Source organism: Cygnus olor, chromosome 5, assembly GCF_009769625.2.
Source record: "Cygnus olor isolate bCygOlo1 chromosome 5, bCygOlo1.pri.v2, whole genome shotgun sequence".
In the NCBI taxonomy this organism is placed as follows: domain Eukaryota; kingdom Metazoa; phylum Chordata; class Aves; order Anseriformes; family Anatidae; genus Cygnus; species Cygnus olor.
In genome coordinates this window covers 36791260-36815617 of record NC_049173.1, presented here as the reverse complement: position 1 = coordinate 36815617, position 24358 = coordinate 36791260, and the positions used below count along the sequence as shown (strand labels likewise).

Sequence of the window (24358 nt, the reverse complement as noted above, 5' to 3'; positions counted from 1 at the left end):
TCTTAAAGAGCAGGAATGACAGTAGTTACAGACGGAAAAGAGCCAGTAGCTCACTGAATCCAGCCTGCTGCAAGGGCAGGATGGAGTCTCCAAAGAGACACGCTAAGGACACTTTGAGCCTTATGCTGATACTACACTTGATCTTAGCCAAAAGGCCAAGAAGTGATAATAGGAAGGGGACTGAGGATAAAAGTGACTGGTGCCTGCCCCCGTGCACTCTGCCAAGGAGATCCAGAGCAAACCTCTTTGGAATAATACTCAGAATTTATCAAGTTGGGCGGCTGGTATTTGATCTGCTCTTCTTAATACATAATCCTGAAAGGTCTATGCCCAGTTTTCTGCTGTAATAATAATGCTGTTTTGCATGTTACAAGAAACCTGAATCAATAAAGTGGTCTCAAAGGGCTGGTTTGCTGACACACTGTTCATGCCTTTGCTGTACACAAGGTTATCTTTAATGGCAGAAAATATCTTTTTATTGCTCCCTGCTGACTTGGAGGAGACTATAGATCCTCTGACCTTATTGCCCATGCAACTTGTGCTCTGGCTGAAGGACGGTCCAAGCAAAACTTGCTTTCAAATTAGGAAAGATGCCTTAGCCTGTTTCATCCAGCAGACAGGACTGTGCTCAGCCCTGCTCAAACAAGTTTATGATTTCCCCTCCTCTGTGACACGACTCCCCTCCTCAGAAAGATAGCTTAGATACGCTGCCTCTGCAGTAGGCAATGCTGGGATTGCAATTATATCTAAAGACCGGTGTTACAGTGCAAAATTTCTGCTGATCTTTGAAGTAAATAATTTACTGAGATAATCATTACGTTGCCAAGAAACTCAGAAGCTTTTCAAAAGAAAGAAGAAATAATAACTTTTAAAAGGATGTCAATATCAGAGATGATCTGATTTTCAAACTTCATTCAGAGTCTATGACCCTGTCCCAGAGGGCTTGGGGAGAGAAGCCCAAGGGCACCAGCAGTGGAGCACATGCCCTCTGTATTTTCCCAAGCACCCATGTGAAGGTTTTGTCTTAACTTTCCATTAAAGCCAAAAGTGGAGCTCCCCAGACTGCCTACTAAATGAGGAGACTTCTTGGACTGGCAAATGTAGTCTTTGGGACTGTCTATATACGTATGCATATCTATATCTAGCTATTTGATAAAGTCATATAACAACACACTAGGGACATTAAGGTATTCTACATTTTTTTATATTTCATTAAAATTTCATTAAGGTATTCTACATTTTTTAAATTTCAGATTTCCAGCTACACCTCTTTGCACAAGGTAAAACAGAGAGTGGTGAATCCTCCAAAGGCAAAAGAAACTTTTCCAAGGAGAAAAGGACAATGCACAGAAACATCTTGGTCCAGTACTTCAGGAGCTCCTGGATCACGCTGTCTCTGGCCTGGGAGTGTAAAAGACAACTAACACCTCTTCTCTCAGTAGGTTCTTGGCATTAGCTAAACACACAGAAAGGGAGATGCAAAAACTGTACAGAATATGTGGCAGTTAAAGCAGACAGTGCCAGCAACATAATTTATATATATATATATATATATATATATATAAAAATAGTATATATAAAAGGAAATATCCTTTTGGGGAGAAGAACTTCTGACGTTTTAACCCTAGGGAACTGCAGAAAACCCTGTGCATCCTTCTGCTGCTAGCAAAGGGGGGCGAGGAGGGGAACAATAGACACCTCAGGGATTAATAACTGAGAACCCCACATACCACATGATATATGTAGAAGATACTATCAAATTACCTGAGTCCTTGAGGTTAGTCGAAGGTAGTAATGTACATATCTGGCTTCACCTGGAAATTATCATATCTGCATTATTAAGATCATGTGCAGGATGGGTTAGAAGAACACACCTGTCAGATAACATTGCACATCCCAATGTAGCTTCAAGGGACAGAGACAGCTCAAATTTTAATTTCTGTTGTGAATAATTCATTATGTGGCTAAGAAATCTTGAATACATGAAAGATAAGGTCTCCCCCTCCTGTATGTGCTCCAAATCACTGACCAGACAACCAAGTTTGTCCACAGAAAGTACAGGTTCCCATATCCAGCTTTTTCTTGCAAAGTCTGAATAACCTGGGTTAGTCAGAAACTTCACTCCAGGTAACAAAAAAGTGCATGATCTGTGTTGGCTGTCGAGGAACAGTGTTCAAATAAGTACTTAAGACAAATTTAAATTTCTGGATATTTGCAAATATTGGTCTTTTCAGCTAAGCTGAAACATATTGTGAACACTCCCAGCTGTTCCATTGCAATTACTACCCTAAGTCAAGTTAAAAAACAGTGTTGCAATTCACTTTTAAACCTTCCAACCCCTCCTGTCATTTGTAAAAGGTGAAGTTTTACAGACTTGATCAAATTACATTCAAGTTCATCTGCTCTTAAAGGTTGATAAAAAATAAAAATGATTTTGCTGTTTATTTTTCTAGCATGACCGATAAGGATGCTTGCACTTCACAGGGAGCTCACAGACCAAAAGGCCTGTTATGAGAAATGTGCAATCTCAGAATTTTGTACTGAAAACACGTTTGCATGGTAAAAAGCATCACCAGTGGGGTGGAGAGCCAAATGACAGTAAGACATGACCCCAGAATTGGATGGACTACGGTCACTTCAAATATATATGAATTTGAGTAGGACTGGAGTCTTTCCATCTTTGATTGCCAATTTGTTGCTAGACAGGCAAGTTAAAATGATGGAAAGCCTACAACTATCATTTAAACAGGGGCAGTGCCCTTTGTAGACTGGGAAAAATGTTGGTTTTCTTCTTATTGTATTATGGTACATGAGAATTCTCTTTGAATACTTAATACAAAATGACATAATTTAAGATGAAATAAACAGAAATAAATTCAGATTGTATTATTAGTGAAAGCAGGGAGAAAGGACTTGTTTCCAGAGGCAACTTCATCAGTTAACGTGCAAGTGACAATGTCATCAGCCAGGGTAGCAGCATGCTGGAGGCAGTAAGGGGCAGCTCTTTTTTTTTTATGAGTAGCCAAACAGGTCGTGAAAGCTGCTGTAAACTGCAAGCATACAACTTAACTAATGCAGGTGTGCTTGTCTGCTGGGCGTAATGCTTGTGTACACAGCCACAGAGGTGTGCAGTGACACACTCAGCCAGAATGTAGGATGCAGGTTCACCAGTTGACTAAGGAATCAACTGGGATAGCTGGGATAGCTGGTTAAAAAAACATTGTAAAGCATTTTCTATCTGGTTGATTGACATTTTGCAACCTGTTCACTGAGAGGGATTTATTTTGGCAAATTACTGAGAATATTTTTGTGAAAAGTTTTGGAAACTGCTGAAACATTCTGTGTTGACAGTCTTTTGAGTGAAAAAACACACTATAAAGATCAGTTGTGGCTTTTCATTTCCAAAGTTAAGCTGCCTCAGAAAAAAGAATCAAGAAGAGAAAAACATGAAAAGCAAAATAAAACATCGCAGTTCACCCAAACAAAAACATTTCTAAAACTATTACCTTGCAAAATATTCTACTTGACTTTTTGTTCCGACTTGAGACAAGAGCATTATTAAGCCCAGAAGTTTTTCCTGAGACAGAAACAATTTTCCTTCCTACTCCATCCAGAGGGACCAGTCAGAAAGAACACTCTGTTTTCTATTACTATTTTTGTCCTTAAGCTTTTTTTCTTTCCACTTATTTTTTTATTATTTTCTCTTACTTCCTTTTTTTTTCCACTTTCATTTTCTTTCCTTTTCTTTCTTAAAATGCCCTATACACTACAGAACAGGGAAGGAACTTGAGCCTGGAAGCCAAGATTCTTTGCACTTGCTCTCCTCTATTCCTCTGTTATTCAGAAGGAGTATGAAAAGAGCTATATTAAGCTGAAATTTTATTCTGCTGTCCTCTGTTCAACAAAAGATAGTCCACTAAAGCCACTAAATCACAGATAACACTTCTCTGGGCAACATTATTAGGAACTGACAGCTGGTGATGGATGAAGATCTCATCTTTTAAAGAAAAAACTACATTTAATTTCCTTTGTACATAAAATAGAGAGCACAGCATTGTGTATCTAAAGATAAAAAGAGACCCAGTCTACACAGGGTGCCATACTTAAGGGGATATAATACTGGGTCTGTGTTTCAGAGCTTACATTTTACAGAACATCTTCAAATTAATTCAGAAACCACTATTCTTCAATTCTCAGTAGAGAAGGAACACTAAGAAAAAAAAAAGGAAAAAAAAAAAGCGGGGGACATTTTGCAGTCAGCTCCGTTAGAAATAAGCAGCTCAGAGACTAAGCTGTTACTTTTTAGGAAGAACAATGGGAGACAGGAGGGAAATGGATTTATAGGGCAGCCAGATGGGGTTCTGCCCGATTCTTCCTGGGATTAAGCACAACTCCTGGGAGCCACTGGGCCTCCTTAGGCTGACACCATCATGGATTTGTTACTGAACACGCACAGTGGAGTTGGTATTGAACACCAAGGATCTCATCAGCTACCTTGAAAGAGGTATGTCAGATTAAGTGTGGCGATTTTTCCATCAACTGAAGCACACCAAGCCAGACCCCAAGTACACTGGGTGAAAGCAGATAAATTTCTTCTATGGAGGCACAGTAATACACACACAGTGCTCCCTTATTTCTGGTTTGGTTTTTTTCCCCTCAAATGACTGTGACTGTGACACATTCAACTCTTCACATTTGCAATGCATAACCATATTTTACACGTCCTTTCTGCGGCACTAACAGCTGCTGCTTTGGTTGAATTTAATTTTAACACACCTCCCAAGCAGGATAGAGATGGCGAGGATGAAACTTTAATTACCTGTCTGCGCTAAGTAAGACTTTAACTGCTCATGTTCAGCAAGAAAATATGGCTATTCTGATGCCAGTGGTAGGAAAGACTCCTTCGGTCTCCTGGGGTAAGGAAGAGTTTAAGGAAAACATCTGTATGGAGTTTTTGTTTCTAAATCTAGAAACTATTTGTGCATTGGATGAGTCTGGCTGCAAGTCCTCGTAGGAAAATAAGATCTAACAGTGTGCAATTGCCTTCCTTTGATTACAGACTTGTAGTTAGCTCGTCTAAAACACAGCGGAATTTTTTGTGACCCTTACTCCACTGAAGGATGAAAAGAAGCTTTCCACTGAAAACACTGAGGAAAAAGCAGTCTTTCTAAAAGTAAGTTTATGGAAAAATTCTGTGACCACCTTCATGTCAAAATGGTTATTCTGCTTTCTCTAAGACTTTAGATCAGCCCCTTCTTCTCTCTCATTTCTTTACTCTTACTTTTTTTCCACTGGACATAACAAACATAGTAGCAAAGGCTGACCATATTCAGGCTTTCCCATTTCTTACAGAAAGAAAAGCCTCTGGAAAACACACGAAATCAAAATGAAACTTGTCCCAGGCTTTTGATGGAAATTCAAACACAGCAACTTAGACCAAATGCAAGATCATCACAAAGTACAAGGATCTACACAAGCATTTCTGAAGGTGAAACCTATTGCTTTAATTTTCACCTATAGACATGTACATACAGTTAAGCAAAAACTGTTGATGTAAAACATCCAATGAACAGAATAACCTTCAAATCACTCCAAGGAGCTGCTTCTCTGTGAAGAAATGGGTTTCTCCTGATCTGAGCGCTCAGCAGTGTGGATACATATCCTCACACACCCATCAGTTAGCAACCCTCTGCTTTTTGGGATTGCTCCCCAGCTGCTGATGGGGTATGTATAAGAAGTTTTTCAGAAGTTTCTGCATTCTATACTCTGGTCTAAAAGTCCCATCACTCCTCTCTCATTACGGCACAATCTTTCTTAGGGTAGCTGGAGCCATTTTCAGGATCTTGGAGGATCAATACTGGCAAGACTGTCTTCTGCATGATTCTAAAAGTTTTTAACACCAAGATGTTATCCAAATATATTTCAGAAGCTTTGAAATTTGAACTGCTATGCTATTGAGCAGGTTTTGAAACCTTTTTAGATCACAGTAGCTACAGCATTTGCTAAGCTTCTACATCTGTATTAGAGCTGAATTAAGGTACTTTACATTTTATCTTTTGGGTCATCCATGAGTCTGCACATACAAAGTGCCATGGGAGAAACAAACTCAGCAGAATTCACAGGGCTGATCTCATGCAAGGTTTGGTTAGCACTTTGGGCTGCAGCTGGGAAGCATCCAGCTGGATACCCACTGGTGCTACATTGAGCTCTCCCCATCCCTGGAGACCCACAGATTCACAGAATCACAGAATCATCTAGGTTGGAAGAGACCTCCAAGATCACTGAGTCCAACCTCTGACCTAACACTAACAAGTCCTCCACTAAACCATATCACTAAGCTCTACATCTAAACGTCTCTTGAAGACCTCCAGGGATGGTGACTCAACCACTTCCCTGGGTAGCCCATTCCAATGCCTAACAACCCTTTCAGTAAAGAATTTCTTCCTAATATCCAACCTAAACCTCCCCTGGCACAACTTTAGCCCATTCCCCCTCATCCTGTCACCAGACACGTGGGAGAATAGACCAACCCCCACCTCTCTACAGCCTCCTTTAAGGTACCTGTAGAGAGTGATAAGGTCGCCCCTGAGCCTCCTGTTCTCCAGGCTGAACAACCCCAGCTCCCTCAGCCGCTCCTCATAAGACTTGTTCTCCAGACCCCTCTCCAGCCTCATTGCCCTTCTCTGGACGTCCTTCTTGTAGCAAGGGGCCCAAAACTGAACACAGTACTCGAGGTGCAGCCTCACCAGAGCCAAGTACAGGGGGACAATCACTTCCCTAGACTTGCTGGCCACGCTGCTTCTTATAGAAGCCAGGATGTTGTTGGCCTTCTTGGCCATCTGAGCACACTGCTGGCTCATATTCAGCCAACTATCAACCAGTACTCCCAGGTCCTTCTCTGCCAGGCAGCTTTCCAACCACTCATCTCCCAGCCTGTAGCGCTGCTTGGGGTTGTTACGCCCCAGGTGCAGGACCCGGCACTTGGCCTTGTTGAACTTCATACAGTTGGCCTCAGCCCATCGGTCCAGCCTATCCAGATCCTCCTGCAGAGCCTTCCTTCCCTCGAGCAGATCGACACACGCACCTAACTTGGTGTCATCTGCAAACTTACTGAGGGTGCACTCGATCCCCTCATCCAGATCATCGATAAAGATATTAAAGAGGACCGGCCCCAGCACTGAGCCCTGGGGGACTCCACTAGTGACCGGCCTCCAACTGGATTTGACTCCATTCACCACAACTCTTTGGGCCCGGCTATCCAGCCAGTTCTTAACCCAACGAAGCGTACGCCAGTCCAAGCCACGAGCAGCCAGTTTTTTGAGGAGAATGTTGTGGGAAACGGTGTCAAAAGCCTTACTGAAGTCAAGGTAGACCACATCCACAGCCTTCCCCTCATCCACTAAGCGTGTCACTTTGTCATAGAAGGAGATCAGGTTCGTCAAGCAGGACCTGCCCTTCATAAACCCATGCTGACTGGGCCTGATCGCCTGGTTGCCCTGTATGTGCCGCGTGATGACACTCAAGATAATCTGCTCCATGAGCTTCCCTGGCACTGACGTCAAACTAACAGGCCTATAGTTCCCTGGGTCTACCCTCCGGCCCTTCTTGTAGATGGGTGTCACATTTGCTAGCCGCCAGTCGACCCTCCCCTGATAGCCAGGACTGCCGATAAATGATGGAAAGTGGCTTGGCCAGCTCCTCCGCCAGTTCTCTCAGTACCCTCGGGTGGATCCCGTCCGGCCCCATCGACTTGCGTACATCCAAGTGCTGTAGCAGGTCGCCAACCATTTCCTCGTGGATAGTGAGGGCCACATCCTGCTCCCCATCCCCTTCCACCAGTTCAGGGTACCGGGTATCCAGAGAACAACTGGTTTTGCCGCTAAAGACTGAGGCAAAGAAGGCATTAAGCACCTCAGCTTTTTCCTCATCCCTTGTAACTAAGTTTCCCCCCACATCCCGTAAAGGATGGAGATTCTCCTTAGTCCTCCTTTTGGTGTTGATGTATTTGTAAAAACATTTTTTGTTATCTTTAACAGCAGTAGCCAGATTGAACTCCAGGTGAGCTTTGGCCCTTCTAATTTTGTCCCTGCACAGCCTCGCAACAGCCTTATAGTCCTCGTGAGTGGCCTGCCCTCTTTTCCAAAGATTATAAACCCTCTTTTTTCTCCTAAGCTCAAACCACAACTCTCTGTTCAGCCAGGCCGGTCTTCTTCCGTGCCGGCTCGTCTTTGGGCACGTGGGAACAGACCGCTCCTGAGCCATTAAGATTTCCTTCTTGAAGAGTGCCCAGCCTTCCTGGACTCCTCTGCCCTTCAGAACCTCCTCCCAAGGGACTCTGCCAGTGTCCTGAACAGCTCAAAGTCAGCCCTCCAGAAGTCCAAGACAGCAGTTTTACTGGTCCCCTTCCTGGCTTCGCCAAGAATAGAGAATTCTACCATTTCGTGGTCACTCTGCCCAAGACAGCTCCCGACCACCACAGCTCCCACCAGTCCATCACTGTTTGTGAACAGAAGGTCTAGCGGGGCACCTCCCCTGGTAGGCTCTCTAACCAGCTGCGTCAGGAAGCTATCTTCCACGCTCTCCAGAAACCTCCTAGACTGCTTTCTCTGGGCTGTGTTGTGCTTCCAGGATATGTCTGGGAAGTTGAAGTCCCCCATGAGAATAAGCACTGATGATTTTGCAACTTCTGCCAGCTGCCTGTAGAACTCAACACATACACACATACACATACATCCCACATACACAGCTCCATTTCTGTGCCCCACTCATGTTCTTGTTATGGAAGACCCCAAAGACCAACCTTCACAATTTCTCTGAGAAGTAAACGCTTCCTCCAGGTGGTTTGTGTTTGTTTGTTTGTTTGTAGTATATATATACATGGACACTCAGCCAGACTTCTTTGTCTTTTATTTTCAATTTCAGCTGCAAAACTGACTAGAAGACCTGGTTTCTTCAGCGCTCTCTTTTACCCCTTTAACACTTCACACCTCCTACTAAAGTCTTGTTTTCATTCTCCTAAGACCAGTACATTCCAGTTACCAAAGAGAACTCAAAACCGTCAATCAGTGTCTCAGACAGACAGTTGTGTTTCATTACCTCTGGCCCCTCAGCCACATGCTCTGGAGGCTGAGAATAATGATTCAGGAACTTAACAGGGTTGTCCCCAGGTGCCTTGAAGATCATCAGAAATGCTGTAACATGGCTTTCCAAAGGGTAATTCGAAAATAAGCAGCCAAACTAAGCGTGAATCCTGAACCAACTGATGTTTGCCTCTCTCTTTCTTGTTATGAACTATAAATCTCTACATTTCTGGAGTGCCTTCTACTTTGGGATGCGTGATAACTTAAGAGACTTTAACTGACTCTCTCAACATGGCCCCTTCATATGCATTACTTCCAATTCTGTGGCTGAGAAAAGCACAATATAAAACATGAAGCTGTTGTCCAAATGCATGACAATAAAGAGAAATTCCTGAGGCAGCTCTCCCCGTTTAATGAAGAGTACAGCAGTATAGCTCCCGTACCTGTCAAAAGTTTTTTTGTTTTTGTTTTTGTTTGAAATTCATAAATGATTCAACAACGCTGAAAAAAAAATGGGATTGGATTTTTTTTTTAGTGGACTATCAGTAAATATTCTAATTGGGACTATGTCTTCATATATATAACTTGGAGAGAAGAGACAAGTTAAAAAGTTTTCCAAATGCATGTCACTTTTGCTCAGAGATGCTGAAATAATTCCATCACTTTCCAGAGATGCCATTTCAAAGGTAGTTACAAATATGCTCATGGAAACTACAGGAAATGTAGTGCCTGTGAAAAAGAGAAGTGGGGGGCCCCCCTATCAGCAAGCGACCATCTAAGAAATATCAAAAGTCAAAACTGAGTCTTAAATTACAACATAAAAAGTGTTCTACAAAGAAGTAATTACTTACAACCACATTCCAAAACTGTTGAAATAAGATTGCTGTGCACCAAATACTTTTTGTAGAATATCAAATTCGTAAAAATACACAGGATCTGTATATAGGCAGCAAGTGTTTTGTCCATCAAGAAAAGTGCTATGCGTAAGGGCTTAATGAGAGAGAAATATCTTTTCTTCTTCCCCTGGGGAAGGGGTAACTTTTCCTACACATCGTTCCTAGAAAGCCACATGCCTGTTTCAGGGGTAGTATAGGTCCACCCTGCGAGCCAGTATTGCAAGACTGGGAGCTAATCATGCCTCTCCATATGGAAAGTAATGGCAACTTCAGTCAAGGCTGGGAAAAGGAAGATGTGTATCCTCTGGGAAACAGATAACGAATTTGTAGAATCATCATAAGATGGGTCTATGCCCAGGAACATAAAGAAGCATTTCCAGTGGTCCAGCCAGTACCTGCACAGCAGCCGTGATGCCAGCATCAGCAGGAGCCCTAGCTCAGAAAAGACTCTGTCACTGTACTTAATGCACTCACGTCCTTTGAGCAATCAATCTTGCTGCTGCCAGTAGAACTGCACCAGAATTTGAATTTAAGAGTTGAAAAGTTGCCTAACAAGGTAGGTAGTTTCAGCTGCTTCTTACCTGTCCTATTTTATATCTTATTTGCCCAAGAATGTTACTTTACCTTTTAGGTAAAAAAAGAATAACAAAACAGTGAAATTAATTTCCTTCTTTTCTAGTTCTAGAAGAGCTTAATGCCCCTATATTCTAACTTTTTAATCATTTCCTTATAGCATTTAGATTGCATGTGACATATATCTTGCAGAGACAAATAAGACCATACCTCTGTGAGTTCCCAAGGGATTTACACATAGGTGTCACTGAATGCTCTGAAACTAGAATCTGTTCATCTGTGCTCTACTGCTCCATTCCCCTGAAAAGGAGTTTTACAAGTTAGGCTGAGAAGATCCAATGCAAACGTCCTGCCTGCAGAAAAGCATCAATAAACCAATCACAAATATCTGCCCATAGCTAAAAAAATATTATTTGACCAATTTCCAGCTGACACTCTGCACATGCCTCTGCACAGACAAGCTCCTGGAAATGAAACACAAGAATATTATTTAGCCAAAAATGGGCTCACTGTTCCTCAACAGTTGATATGCCTGTGGAGTCCCTTCCAAGCTTAAGAGCTTGAAGTCATGCAGGGGCTCTCTGAAGCGACATTTGTCCGATCACACACATCTAGATGACAGCACTGCTGTTCTTGCTGTGGTACTGAGAAGTGACTCTTGAAATGATATCTCTTGCTGAAGCACCTCAGTTTTAAACAATAATTGTTGAAATGGAAAAGGAAAAATCTGATATACTCAGTAGAATAATCAGCTGTTGTTTTCTATTTGTGTTTTTTTTATTGAGAACTCTCACATACAGCCTGTGGAACTGTGCAAATGGATGCAAACAAAGAGCTTCATACAACATGGTGCCTTTCAGGTTGCTCTCAGAGTTATACACACTGTCATGAATTGCTCAGAGCAATACTGTCCTCCCATGTCTGTTCCTGACAGTGGAATAAAAAAAAAGATAGTCCAGCCTGAGACTTTTTTCTGCGGGCAGCAAAGTAGCCTTGCTCGATCACTCTGTCTTGAGACGGGCAGCCTCCCGCCGCTGCTTCTGAACAGCTCTGGAATCTTCCCACAGCTGGGGTCCTCTGATATTCTCCCAGTTATCCAAGTCAGATTTTTCCAGTTTCTGCAGATAAACATAAAGAACAGCTGCGTCACTTTGACGGCTCCATGATTTAAAATAGGTATTATTATAAATTGTGTTCTTTTTGCACAAGAAACAGCATCACCACTGGGCTGATGAACTTTCATCCACCCTCCAAAAGTTATTCAACAAGGAAAAAAACTGGGAATTATCCACACAGCAACATCAATGACTAAGGTAGGCATTACTGCTTATCAACAGATAAGAAACATGTAGAACAGGAATACCGACATCTGAACATGACTGAAGGAGGTATTTTGTATTCGTTCTTTCTTTTGACTCTCACCTTGTTTTCCAGATCAGTTCTTCACCTGCAAGTCTGCCTACTATTGAGGTAGGAGTGAAAAGCATTGGCATAGCTCAAACAGAAGATCATTATAAGTGACCTGAAGTTTCTGTCAGCACAGACACAAAGCATACTGGAAAAGAGGAATCATCTAGCACTAAGAGCCAGTAACAGTGCAATCCCCTCCAACCCATGTGGTTTTACATTGAGAGAGCTATGTGATGCTTTCTACTATTTAGTTTAATAAGGCAACTAACTGTCAGAGATAGGTCATACATGGGATATGCTAACTGGCCAAGCTGTCAGATACTTAAAAACTAGCTAGATTTTAAATTAAATCCTGCCTATTCCTATCATCCCCAGTCAGAAGGGGCAGTGACTGGAGTCTTTGTCTAGCCTTAGAGGTACTCAAAAAGGAGGAACAGGAGCCCTCCTGATTTTACCTACCAAGTGCTGCTGTTGAGGAAGACAAATTTATGCTTCACCTCCACAATCCTACTAGCAGAGATGCAGAAACCTCTTCCCGGCAGGCACAGACCTCAAGTCTTGCATACCAGCCTGCAGCATGGGACGCTGCATCAGACAGGAGACTGAGGAGGGGTTGCACACCTCTGCTGGAACCAGGGCTATTCCGCATGCTAGTGAATAGGGCAATATTGCATACCAGTAATGAGACGTACTGCAGTGGGCTTTAAACCTCTGATTCGTCACTAGGGTTTCATCTCCACAAGTGCTGTAAAAACACACCAGAAAATACTTAACCCTGGCCTGAACTTGTGATCTAATTTGCCTACTATCAGTCATCCAAACAAATGGCAAATACTGAGGGACTTGAATAATAGTCACAGAATAATTCAACAGCTATAACAGACCTGCTACTATTAGTTCATGTTATGTAAAAGTTTTCTGTCACTTCTACAACTTGTGGAAATTGCAACAAGGTTAATCAGATATCAAAAGAAATTAGGCAACGTTCAACAGAAGATATATGAGAACACATGCACAAACACAGGAGACTTTCACAAGGTAGGAACAACTGAATTTTTCATACAATGGAGTTGGCACAGATCTTTCTGAAGAATTGCCTTCATTATTTTATACATTTTATGATTAGCCGCTATTTGACTTCAACGAGAAAGGATCTGAGCTGCTATAGGAGGAGGGAGAAGGAGGGTGTTTAGGGAAGGTACACATCATCCCCTGCATCAGCAAATATCCACTGTGCAAATTCAGAATTTAACACCTGATTCAAATGGAAGCTTCAAAGAAACCACACTGAAAATAACCTTGTGCTTTAACAGAAGGAAGGCATGCTGGTTTTATTAAACACAAAGGTACCACGCAGCTGTGAAGATCTAAACTATTCCCAAAGGTGTTCAGCTCACAAAGTCTGAACAAGAAACAACATTTAAAATATATACAACAAAACTTGTAGTACCCAAAGATAGACTACATAAAGAAGTCTATCAGAACAGATATGTATACTGGAGGTCTTTATCAAAAGTTTGTATTAATCTGCCCCTGAAACTTCACAGAGGCATAGAGGAGGCAGAGAGGAGGTTTGTTCAAAACAGAAACTGCACAATCAAAACTGCACAATCTAAACAAAGACAAGAAAGCATTTTGGCAGCTTCCAACTGAAAGAATAAAGGTACTTGGAAAACACACTGTGATATGACAGAATAAAACAACCATGGTTATGCACAGTAAACGGAATTGCCTCAAACTGTGAACAGATGAATCTATTTACAGAGCTAATTTTTGTCAATTAAAATATAAAGAATTGAAGAGTCTAAAGAATACAGAGAGAAACTATTTTTTCCTTTTTATTCTCATATTTATAAAATGAAGGTACTTCTTTCTCTCTACCAATTAGGTGCAGCACATGCTGCAAAGTTACAAAGCTCCTTTAGATTGACTGAACTATGCTGTATAGTGAGAATTCAGGCAACAAATTAGTGTTTTTTTTCCAAATGAAGTCAACCTGACTAGACGTTTTTAATTTTTTGTTTTAATTATTTTATTTTAACCATCTGGACTCTGACCACCTAGTTTCACAGAGACATCACTTAAATATGGTAAAACTACTTCAGCTTCTACTAAATTGAAATCCATATGAACTGGCAATCTTAAAAGTGAAAACCTTTTCCTCCCAGTTCAAATGTACTAAATAGTCAATCATTGGAGACTACAATGAAATGTAATCAGATCAGACCAGCACAATTTTCCCTACTTGTCTCAAATAGCCCAAGGGATATTGAAAATTAGCTGTTTAAAGTAAGATCAGTGTAGTCCATTAAATCTACTGATTCACTTCCTAAATCAGCTAAACTGCCTCTTAAAAGTACAGGACTGACAGAAGCTGTAAATCCAAGAAAAAATGCAGCTATGCAGGCAGGCAGAGTGAACAAAAAAGAACATTCAACTGTTTACCACACACTTGACTTTTAAAGACTTTTGTTAAACAGTTTGCATGGCACAAATGCACCAACAAAGAGAGAAAGAGAAAGATCACTGCGGAACTGCAGGTTCAAATGCCTTGCTGGTTAGTAAGTATAAGCCATAATCCCCTGTCAGCCTTACAATAAAATACTTTTTTTTTTTTGAAGAGTTTGACTTCCACTTTTGCAGGATAGTCATCGTGCCACAAGAAACAAACTGAAATCTGCAGAAATTCACTTTGAGCTATTGGTGTTTAGGTGGAGTTAATTCAAGGTTGCCACCTGCAAGAACTGTTTGGCTTTCATCTGTTTCCTGCATATGAAAGGGGGAATAAGAAAATCCTGTTTACTGCCTGGCTTGATGCAATAAATTGTGCAATGAGCACCGCAGACAGAAATGACTCCAACTCAAAGAGACAATTATTTCCCATTATTGTAGTAAGTAACCCCATTTGCAGATAAAAGCTGAGCCAGGGAGGAACATCCTCATGGCTGAGAGAGACAATGAAAGATGTGCATTAAACCCGGCTGTTCTTGCTGCAGTGTCAAAACAGCCTGAAGACCATAAAAGATAGATCGAGAAATTGTTCTGACACACAGATGTAGAGGTGCAGAATGAAGGCTAACAATGTATTTGCTATCTTGTGAGGGACTGCAAATCACAACTTTATCATCATTTATGATCTGGCCTTGTTACTATTCTCTTCTTACAGCTCTTTCCCAGAGCCATGTCTCTGACATATCATTTTCTTAATAAAAACTTAATGTCACTCACTTTCCACAGGATGTGACATAATTGTATATTTAATTATCTGTGATTAGTGCTCCTCAGATCAAAAATATGTATTTTTTTCCAACTAGAGAATGCTTAGCTTTTATGTTATTAATACATAAGCAAGTTACGAAATAGAATGCTGTGGCCAGAATTAATTAGTTTTGTTCAGTAAGGGAAGAAATGTAGGGTGTTTTTTTTTGCATGTAAGCATCCACAGGTTTGATTCTCTTTTTGGCTTTGCTAAAGACTGGCAAAGAAACTCAATGAAACCAACAGAGTTTTTGTTGCTGCCTTCAGTGGGACCCAATGCCACTCACCTATGGCACAACTAATTAATTTATGGTAAACTCAGTTAAGAGACTCTTTTTCCTTAGATTACTTTCCCCTTAGACCAATTCTGCACTGTGTGGGGCTGTGCTCCAAATCAGAGAAAGTGAACTAGATTAGGAAAACAAATACATACTGTTTATGAATTAACTCTATTTAAGCATAAGACTGCAAACACTTGAACTGGCACAGCTGAAGGAATCACTAGACAGACAGCAAACAAACATCTTTTGCTGGCTACGTTGCAAAGCTTTGTATCACAGAACTGCACCACCAATTTCTCTGTGCATCATTTTCCCAATTTGAAGAATGAAAACAGTACTTGCCTCCATCTCAGAGGTGTCATAGAGTTTAATTAATGTTTGTAGAGTGCCCTCATAGCCTTGTGTGAAGGTGCTACAGTGATACAAATTACTTAATAAACCAAACAATTAAGGTACTTTGTTAGACCCATATGGTTACACAGTCTTGAATTTTTAAAGTAAGAGAAAATAGCACTAGACAGATTTTTATCAAAGAATTGGGGTTTTCCATGATCTCCACCCTTCTTAAAATGGAGAAAGTCTTAAAAAATGCACTAAATCTCAACAGATGACCCAATACCATTTATGCATTACACCTGCACACCATCCAAGATGAACTTCTGGATTCAAAGGATTCACAAGCTCTACAGGTAAAGTCAAGAAAACTCAAATCGCACTGGTCAGTTACTTTTAGCTTATCTTCTTTTCTTGAGCAAAAATGAAATTCTGAAACAGTCAACCTATAAAGAATAGCGTGAGTGCAATATTACACCTTCAAGATCAAACATCTAAAATTCAGCAAATTCCACTTTTAATTTTAAGCAATGAAATACATGTAGCATAGCTTCCATTTCCCCTGTACCTGGAAGTTTTACTGATCTATGGTTAACACCCCTCAGGAAGAGAAGAGCTATCTGAAGAGGTCTGTCCTCATTTCTGCAGCAGATCCATCTAGCAGAGGAGCAGCCAGGGATGTACATCTGGGATGTGTGGAGGTTCCTTTTCAGCTATATAAAGCTGAGCTTGGTTGAAGGGGATGTGAGACCTTTTGCAGTGCAGGAGCACAGAAGAAGCAACAAACACCACCTGAAACCTCCAGTTCTGTGGCTAGGAGGAAGAGCATATGGATTTCTATAGCACATTTGTTGAAATGATGTTTACGGCTCCCTGTCTGGAGCCCACAAAAGCCTGCTGAATTTTTTAGGCTGACAACACAGAGCAGGTTTATTTCAAACATCTTGCTTGAATATTTTTAAGCAAGGACAATTGTTTTCACTGTGTGTATAAAGTTTGGCACAATACATCCTTCTAATAATTTAAAAAATATACTCTCAAACAAGTAATCAAAAAAGAGATTTACAAGGACCAAAACATATCAGACTTGTGAGTCACACATGGTTTTTCTTCCCTCTGAAAAGATCTGAAAAATAAGTTTTTACAGGTTCCTTATGTGAGAGAAAAAAAAAAAGCTGTGATGAATATCAGAGGAAAGGCTAAGAGACTACCACAACAAGAAATGATCAGTTGCCACTGTGAAACGCCTAACAGAAGTGTGTGGGTACAAGAAAAGAAACAACTAGAGCAGGTTTACAATAATAATGTCAAATTAAACTTAAATCCAGGCCACTCAAGGACTACTTCAAAGTAACCATACTCCTTCAAATCAGCAGCAAACCGTATTAACTAGTCTATCTTTCTGAGAAGCTGAGTTAAATATTCTGCCTCTCACACGCTGCCGCCTCTCTCCTAGCCTCCGTTAGCTCAGGTAACATACAGAGGTATTGTAGGTTAGAACTTCGTTTCTCATCTACACTTTCCTGCTGATTTTCAACTCGTCCGTCTTCCAGAACTTGCTTGTCAATTTATATGCTGAAGCAGAATGCTTTTCTCTTTGCAGAAACTGTGGTTTTGGCTAGCTGTTATCAGAGCAACTTCAATACTTTCAGCCATAAATAGTTTTTTCAGTGACATCAATGGTGATGTCACATTTTTGATTTTTGTTATTGGGAAAATTCATTTTGGAAAAAAAAATCTTCCCTTTTTCTCTGTGACTAAGATCCCCTGTCTGTTTGATGAGGACAGTAATATAGGTGTTAGTCCCCCACTGTATTGCCAAGGACAGTAAAGCTGTTTCTCAGCAATACTGCTGAGTGCACAGCAAACAAGTAACTTGCAAACAAATCTACCTTCATTCTACAAATCTACCTTCATTCTGTCTGAACCAACAGGTCCTCAAAATTAAATCACCAAGACTGCTGTACTGAGAAGGATTGAGGCACCTAACTGAATTTTTACAAGAACGAAGAGGAGATTTTAGAAGGTAAAGTCTGGGGTCTTTCTTTGGTTGGAGAAGACCTGTCACTTCTTAAGACAGCATCCCACTCTCTGACAGTAACTTGCCACTGCAGAGTACATTTGTACAGTACAGTTTGAGCATTAAATAAAGATAGATAACAATAACCTGAGAGCAAGTAAAGAACATGTGAGAATTGTTTAACAATCTTCTGAAGTATTTCAAAATATAGCTTGTGTCCCTACGTGAGCATTGCAGAAAGTACACTTGCAGTCACAGAATATTTCACATAGTGTTTACAGAGTGGACAAAAACAAGGGCTAAGCAAAACAAATGTGAAGTGGCTTATAAAAAGCTGCTTTGCCTCATCGCTAAGACAAGAGCTTCCTTAGAAACTATTTGCTTTGCTGCACCCTCTTTAGAGGCAGGCAGTGCAAGGAATGTACACAGCCTCAACTGTGCAGCTAAACTCCCATACAATACATTGAAAGTTATTTCGGATATTTTATACCAAGGATCGAATGATTCACCACTAGGGGCCCATTAACATGAGAGATGTGCTTAACATCTCCATCTACGTAGTCAGCTGCATAGGGAAACGTTCCCAATACTGCCTGGTAGGAGCTAGCAGCATCCCCTAGGACAATAACTGAAAGAATTCAGTCATGCTGTGTCGATGACACTTTCCATAGTCAAACCCTTCGTGTGTGTGTGTGAGAGAGAGAGAGACAGACAACACACAGAGTTGGCTCCAACATGCTAAGAGCTGCTCAGTTCCTCTGGGATTAAAAAACCATCCAAGGAGTGCAACAGCTGCAAAGATGTCTATTTTGGAGAGAGGGCGAGGAGCAGAGATTATTTGTTACAGGCATTTGCATGTCTCGATCAGGTTTGCTGCCTGCTTGCACTCCTAGCTGCCTCACTTTGCTTTTTACAACCATGAGAAATCAGTGTCTTCTTATGGGGATAAGGGAAGTGCAGATGCAACACACATGAAAGAAACAGCTCACGGCTACAGAAAATCCTGTGCAAAGAGATATGCTAGAAACATGACTAGAAAAGAATTTACAGGTCTGTTTAATAGAGATGAATTCCAGAAATAAGACTGGTAAAAAGTGATGTCCCGTGCATGTCCCTCAGGAGGCTATGTGTCTTGCTTCCTGGAAACTTCCACAACTCTTCCCAAGATCCTATGCCATACCCACTCAGAATAAAACAAGTAGCATAATCTATTTTAACTAAAATCCTCTCCCTCTCTTGCCCATGGCAGTCCCCACTGATGAAAAACTAACACCATTTTGTTCGTCTCTACAAAAACAGAAGTGATGAAGACTTATGGTGAAATAAAAATTCTCAAGACCATTTTACACGTGAGTAAAGTGAAGTGCAAGCAACTTCACCCTGGGCTTGTCCCAGACACAACCCTGAGGACAGACAGAACCCATGGCTGACTGGAAGCAGCTTTTCTTAACAACATGCTGACGAAAAAGAGAGCGTGGGGAGGGTCAGAGTGATTAAAGGAAGAAAGAACAGTATCTCATCCTCATTCAGTGTCACAACTTTGGGCAGATGTTTTTCACCACCATCTCTGACCCCTCTCAAACAGCTCAAGGCAGTTAGCCACCAGTATCTAGCTCAGACACTGAAGTTAATTAGTCCAACAGGTTGATCTGTTAATTCCAAAACAACAAAACCAGTAATCCTCTGGTACTGATAACGGCAGCAACAAGGTGCTTGCAGATTTCAGCCACTGGTATTCAGGAAATACCTACCAGAACCATCCTCGTGTCCATATACCCTACTATATCTGTTGATTACTAAAAATTACTATGTCACTACAGTGTCACTTTGTGAAAAAAAGTTTCACCCATTCTGCTGTGACTACAATCCCCCAAGTCAAGTCAAATAAGCATTAAGCATTTTGAATCATTTTTACAAGAGCTTATTCAAATACTATTTTCTTTTACTCTTAAGAGTGCAAATACACAGGTTATGTTCCCAAACCACCTCTCCATACACTGCTTTTACTTTTTGAACTGTCCCAGATAAACATTTTAACACTGAAATTACAACACTTCTGCTGTAATTCTCAGGACAAACATTTACATGTTTGTCCAGAGCTAATGTTGACCTTCTGTGATCTATCATATTATGAAGAAAAAAGCCTGCTACATATTCATATACTTTAAGTCAAGAAAAGGGTTCTCTAGCCTGGCTATGCACAGAGCAGCAGATTCATTCACTTCTCCAATGCCAAGATCAACAGCTCACAACCACCTGAAGAAAACTTTCTAAAATTTTGTAGATTTGATATTCTGTAAGACAGAGAACCCATTTTTTCCTGCTGTTATGTTCAAATGATGTTCCTCTCTGTTAATAATGGACATTACTTCTAATTTTAATATTTTTGCTGCATTAGAAAACTTGTCAATAGCTAGTACTTTTTTCTTATGAATGTATATACATATACACAATATAATCAACATTCTTTCTGGAAAAAAAATGGAAAGATATATTTTAATTTTTTTTAACATTCTGGTATCTTTCCATTTTTTATTTTTTTAACATTTCCCGTTTTTTTAACAAATAACTGGCTATTTTAACAGGTACTTTGCTCACCTAAAGCGCCCTGCTTAACAAGTAATACAAACAGGTCTCTGCATCTGTCTGACTGTACTTTTAACTACTTCAATACTTTTGTGTCACTTGTACATTAGTAATGATTTCACAGTTTCTTCTGGACCACTGAAAAAAGTACTCAATATTGCCTAGATATGTCAACTTGTCAGCTTACTTAAAAGAAAACTCTCTGATGTCCTTTTATCAATCTTCTCTACTTTATAACTTCTCATTTGCGATTTCCATAGAAATTTATACATTTACATTACATTTATAATTTACATTTTTTACCCCTCTGCCTTCAATTCCCATTGGTTAAAAACATATCTGATTCAAACCTAACTGATTTTTCCATTGCAAAATGTTAATTCTGTAGATTACTAATACATTCTTTTTGAAATTGTTTTTATTTGCTTGAAAAACCATAAACAATTTTTTTATCTTAGGGTCTGCTGTAACTGATTGAGGCCACATTTTTTTAGTGTACTAGACCATTATTTTCACAAAAGTACAGAAACGAAGTGCTAGAATAAGGAACGTTCATTTGACAACACATTTAAACCAACAAATGTATTGTGATTGTTAGACATCCACGAGAAAGTCTGTTACTTGTCACCACAAGAATCAGTCCTTTATCTCCCTCTTTCAAACAATATTTTTGTGCTTTCAAATGAAATACTCTAGGCTTTTGTCACAGGTCAAGCACCTGACATTTTTTACCATGTGTTCTACAAGGCACAGCTCAGCAGCAGAACTACATTCCCATTAGTATCCGTGTCACTAGTGGACAGAGCCAAGATTTATTAGGCAAAGGGGAGCAGCAAGGACTAATTGGCCGTATGAGGACACATAAGCATGTGAGAGGAATACATAAACAACAGAGAACACATGCAAAGGTAGCTTGCTCCTTTGGCACATCCAAAGACACAAGATAAATAGCATTATTAACAGATCTGAGATATAAGAACAGCAGTATGTATTATACATGCAAATTCACTCTTGCTCAAAACAGTATACTTTCCAGAAACAGTCCTCTATGAAAAAGGTACATTTTGTATAATTTGAGAGAACAGTATTTAGTAAACCAGAAGGTAAAAATGTCTTAACGTTAATTTCCTCTCAGTAAATTGGTGATACCTGTGATTACATCTTTGTTCATCACCATCATGCTGAAGACCAAGTGCAGACTTCAAAGTTTGAAATATGAGAAATGTTTTTGGCTTTTGTAATAAGCCATAAAGATGTATGCTTTAGCAGAAATTACGACATTCCAAAAGAATCCAGTATTTATTCAACATAAACATTTCTGTAAGGACAATAAGATAATTTTTAAAGTCTTGAGTTGGGGGGGCACAGGCAATGGACATCGGCACGCATCATGCAATCATGCTTCCAAACAGCTGGCGTGGTATCCTCAGTAACAGCTGCAGATATAATGCTAATAATATTGTAAAATAATGCTTCACATATCAAAACAGTAACTTTTTTTTTTAACTGCCCTTGATCTCTTACTATGCTACATTTAGTAACAGCCACTAGTGTTATCCTCCACTGTGACCTAAATATAGAATTATAAGATGTTCTTAAGAGCTGCATTTTTGACAAGTAAAGGAATAAAGATGAGGGGGAGGAAAAAAATCCCTATACTGGTACACGAGGTCCACAGAAAACTGCTCTCCTAATGTCAGCAGTAACTCCGTGATTGGTTAGATTTTGTCTACCAGAATAGAGAGGTAATATCGATAAAATCTGTCAAAGACTCACACAGGGCCTGTGGAGTACCTGTCTGACTGCTGAATTGCTCCTGATTCCACCAGTTTCACTAAAGCAAGAAATGAGTATGCCTAGTGCTTGCAAGTTGGTGCCCACAGTACAGTACACATTGAGATTAGAGTCAAAACAATTATCTGAATCTCTTCTAGTTGCGTGGAAATTTAAATCCGTTTGTTTCGTTGAACTGGTCTGCCCTCTATAACACCCAAGCACTACTTTAGAAGAGTTGCAGCATGGCAACTCTCTGTGATTTACATTAAGAAAAAGTCGGATTGCTTCTGTCACTTCTGTCCATCAGGAAGGAGCCTCATTACCCAAGTAGGGTTGTAATATGTTGTTATGCTACTTGTATTTTATTACCATCGATTTCTCCATAAAGCGGATCCAATTATGGTCATTAAATATTATCCTTCAACTATTTACTTATCTTGCTGGAAAGAAAGCTAACCATATCTGAATACAGATCAGTTGAATTTGTGGTTAGGTAGTGAGTTAAACAGAGGGGTGTGGTTTTTTTTTTTTTTACAGCTTGTGGTTCTTCCATATAAATAAATCAGAATAGCCTTATAGTACATTATATGGGAAGTGAGATACAGAGTAACTGCAGAGGTGATCAGAACTTAATGGATGTGTGTGTTTTGTGTTTCCAGTTGAGCTTCCCACATGTACTCATAGATCAAATATTTGATTTCCAACACCATACAACACAGTTCTTTGTAGAGCGAGGATGGTCCAAAATTATTTGCAATAATGGTAGAACATTATCATAAACCTGGGAGGTAGGTAGATGTTCTGCAAAATTACATACATAAAAGTGCAAGAGATAAAATTTATTTTTATTTCACAGACGAATCACAAAAGAGGAACGTAAAAGAAAAGTTTTATTAGCAAGACCATGTACTTTAGACACTTAAGTATGAGAGCTATGGATGCAATCACAATCAAGATCTTGAAAGGCCTGTGACAGGAATGTTGTATGGGAAGACAAAGAAAAATCTGTGATCAACATAAAGACCATGGGGATAAATAACGTGTTACCTGGATATTTGATCCATGTAATTTAAAAACATTAAAAATTATCAGAACTACCTCTGATCTTTTTTTTCTGGATACAGGGAGGGTTTTTTTTTCAGTTTTCCTAACAAGGATTTTTGTAGGCCTGAAGTTTTATGAAACTCTGGATATGAAACTGGCCAAAATAGCTGTTTTGGAGCTTTGTAATCTTTGAAGAAAGTTGTTGAAAAAAGAAGGAAATATTTCTCTATAAAATTTTCTAAAATTATGAAAAAGTAATGGCAATTGTTTCAAAGCTACATAGAAGTTTTAAGAAGCGAGAAATAGTAGCAGGCAGCACGTCAAGTACGTTGATCTTTAGCTTGAGTACAGAACATCAAAATCTATGTGGTAGAAGTGTTGATACATACATATACATATTCCATCCAAGTCCAACATCAGCTCTACTTTTATAGACTAGGTAAACCACGGACATAGTGGAATTTATTTGTACCACTGTACTTGACACCTGGACATCAAAGCAAAGCTGTGTTCAGAAAGAAGCACTGCATGTTCAAAAACCTTTCTTTGCATAAAACCTTGTTTTTATTGGACATCAGTGAGTCAAAGGCAGATGGCTGATCTAATTTTAGATAGGGACAGATCCACCCCGCCAGCGGCCAGTGTAATCAAGGGTAGCCAAGGTTATGAGCCCCAAGCAATAGATTTATTTTACCTTATATTCAGATTCCAGCGTCACATTGTTCTGTTTTAATTTTTCTTTCAAAGCAGGATCAACCTGTAAAACAAACAAAAACATAGCAAAAAACATTTGCTTTTAAGAACTTCTAAAAGAAACCTTCACCTCGGATAAACAAAGTATTGGTATATGTAAATCCTCCTCTATTCTAAAAGAGTATATGTGCTGTCTGTTCAGACACCAGTATGATGAACACAGTGTAAGAATTGGGCTCAAAAGAGACATGTCAGCAAATCAAAAAGGAAACATTTATAACTACCGCTGTACCTGCATTACATCTAATATTTAAACCTGCACTTGGTTTGGCGATTTCAAACTAATCAAAGCCTTAACAAACAAAAGAGGACCAGTAAAGAGAAAATTGCCATCACTTTACATATTTT

At 39.9% G+C, this 24358-nt stretch overlaps 1 protein-coding gene and 1 pseudogene across 6 annotated transcripts in view; both read right to left on the bottom strand.

The window, feature by feature from the left end:
• Positions 1-11: 11 nt before the first annotated feature.
• On the bottom strand, positions 12-167 carry LOC121071846 (annotated as a pseudogene).
• Positions 168-8895: 8728 nt separating this feature from the next.
• LOC121071735 (cytochrome c oxidase assembly protein COX16 homolog, mitochondrial) overlaps positions 8896-24358 on the bottom strand; it is a 46635-nt gene continuing 31172 nt past the window's right edge. For 3 of the 6 annotated variants that reach the window (XM_040560356.1, XM_040560357.1, XM_040560358.1), the window contains 2 exons: positions 23952-24014; positions 11290-11667 (listed from right to left, as the gene is read on the bottom strand). In XM_040560356.1, the coding sequence (XP_040416290.1) occupies positions 11551-11667; positions 23952-24014 (180 nt within the window). In that variant the 3' untranslated portion in view covers positions 11290-11550. Of the gene's footprint in view, positions 11668-23951; positions 24015-24358 lie in introns of all 6 variants that reach the window. The other 3 variants (XM_040560355.1, XM_040560359.1, XM_040560360.1) reach the window with 3 other exon arrangements.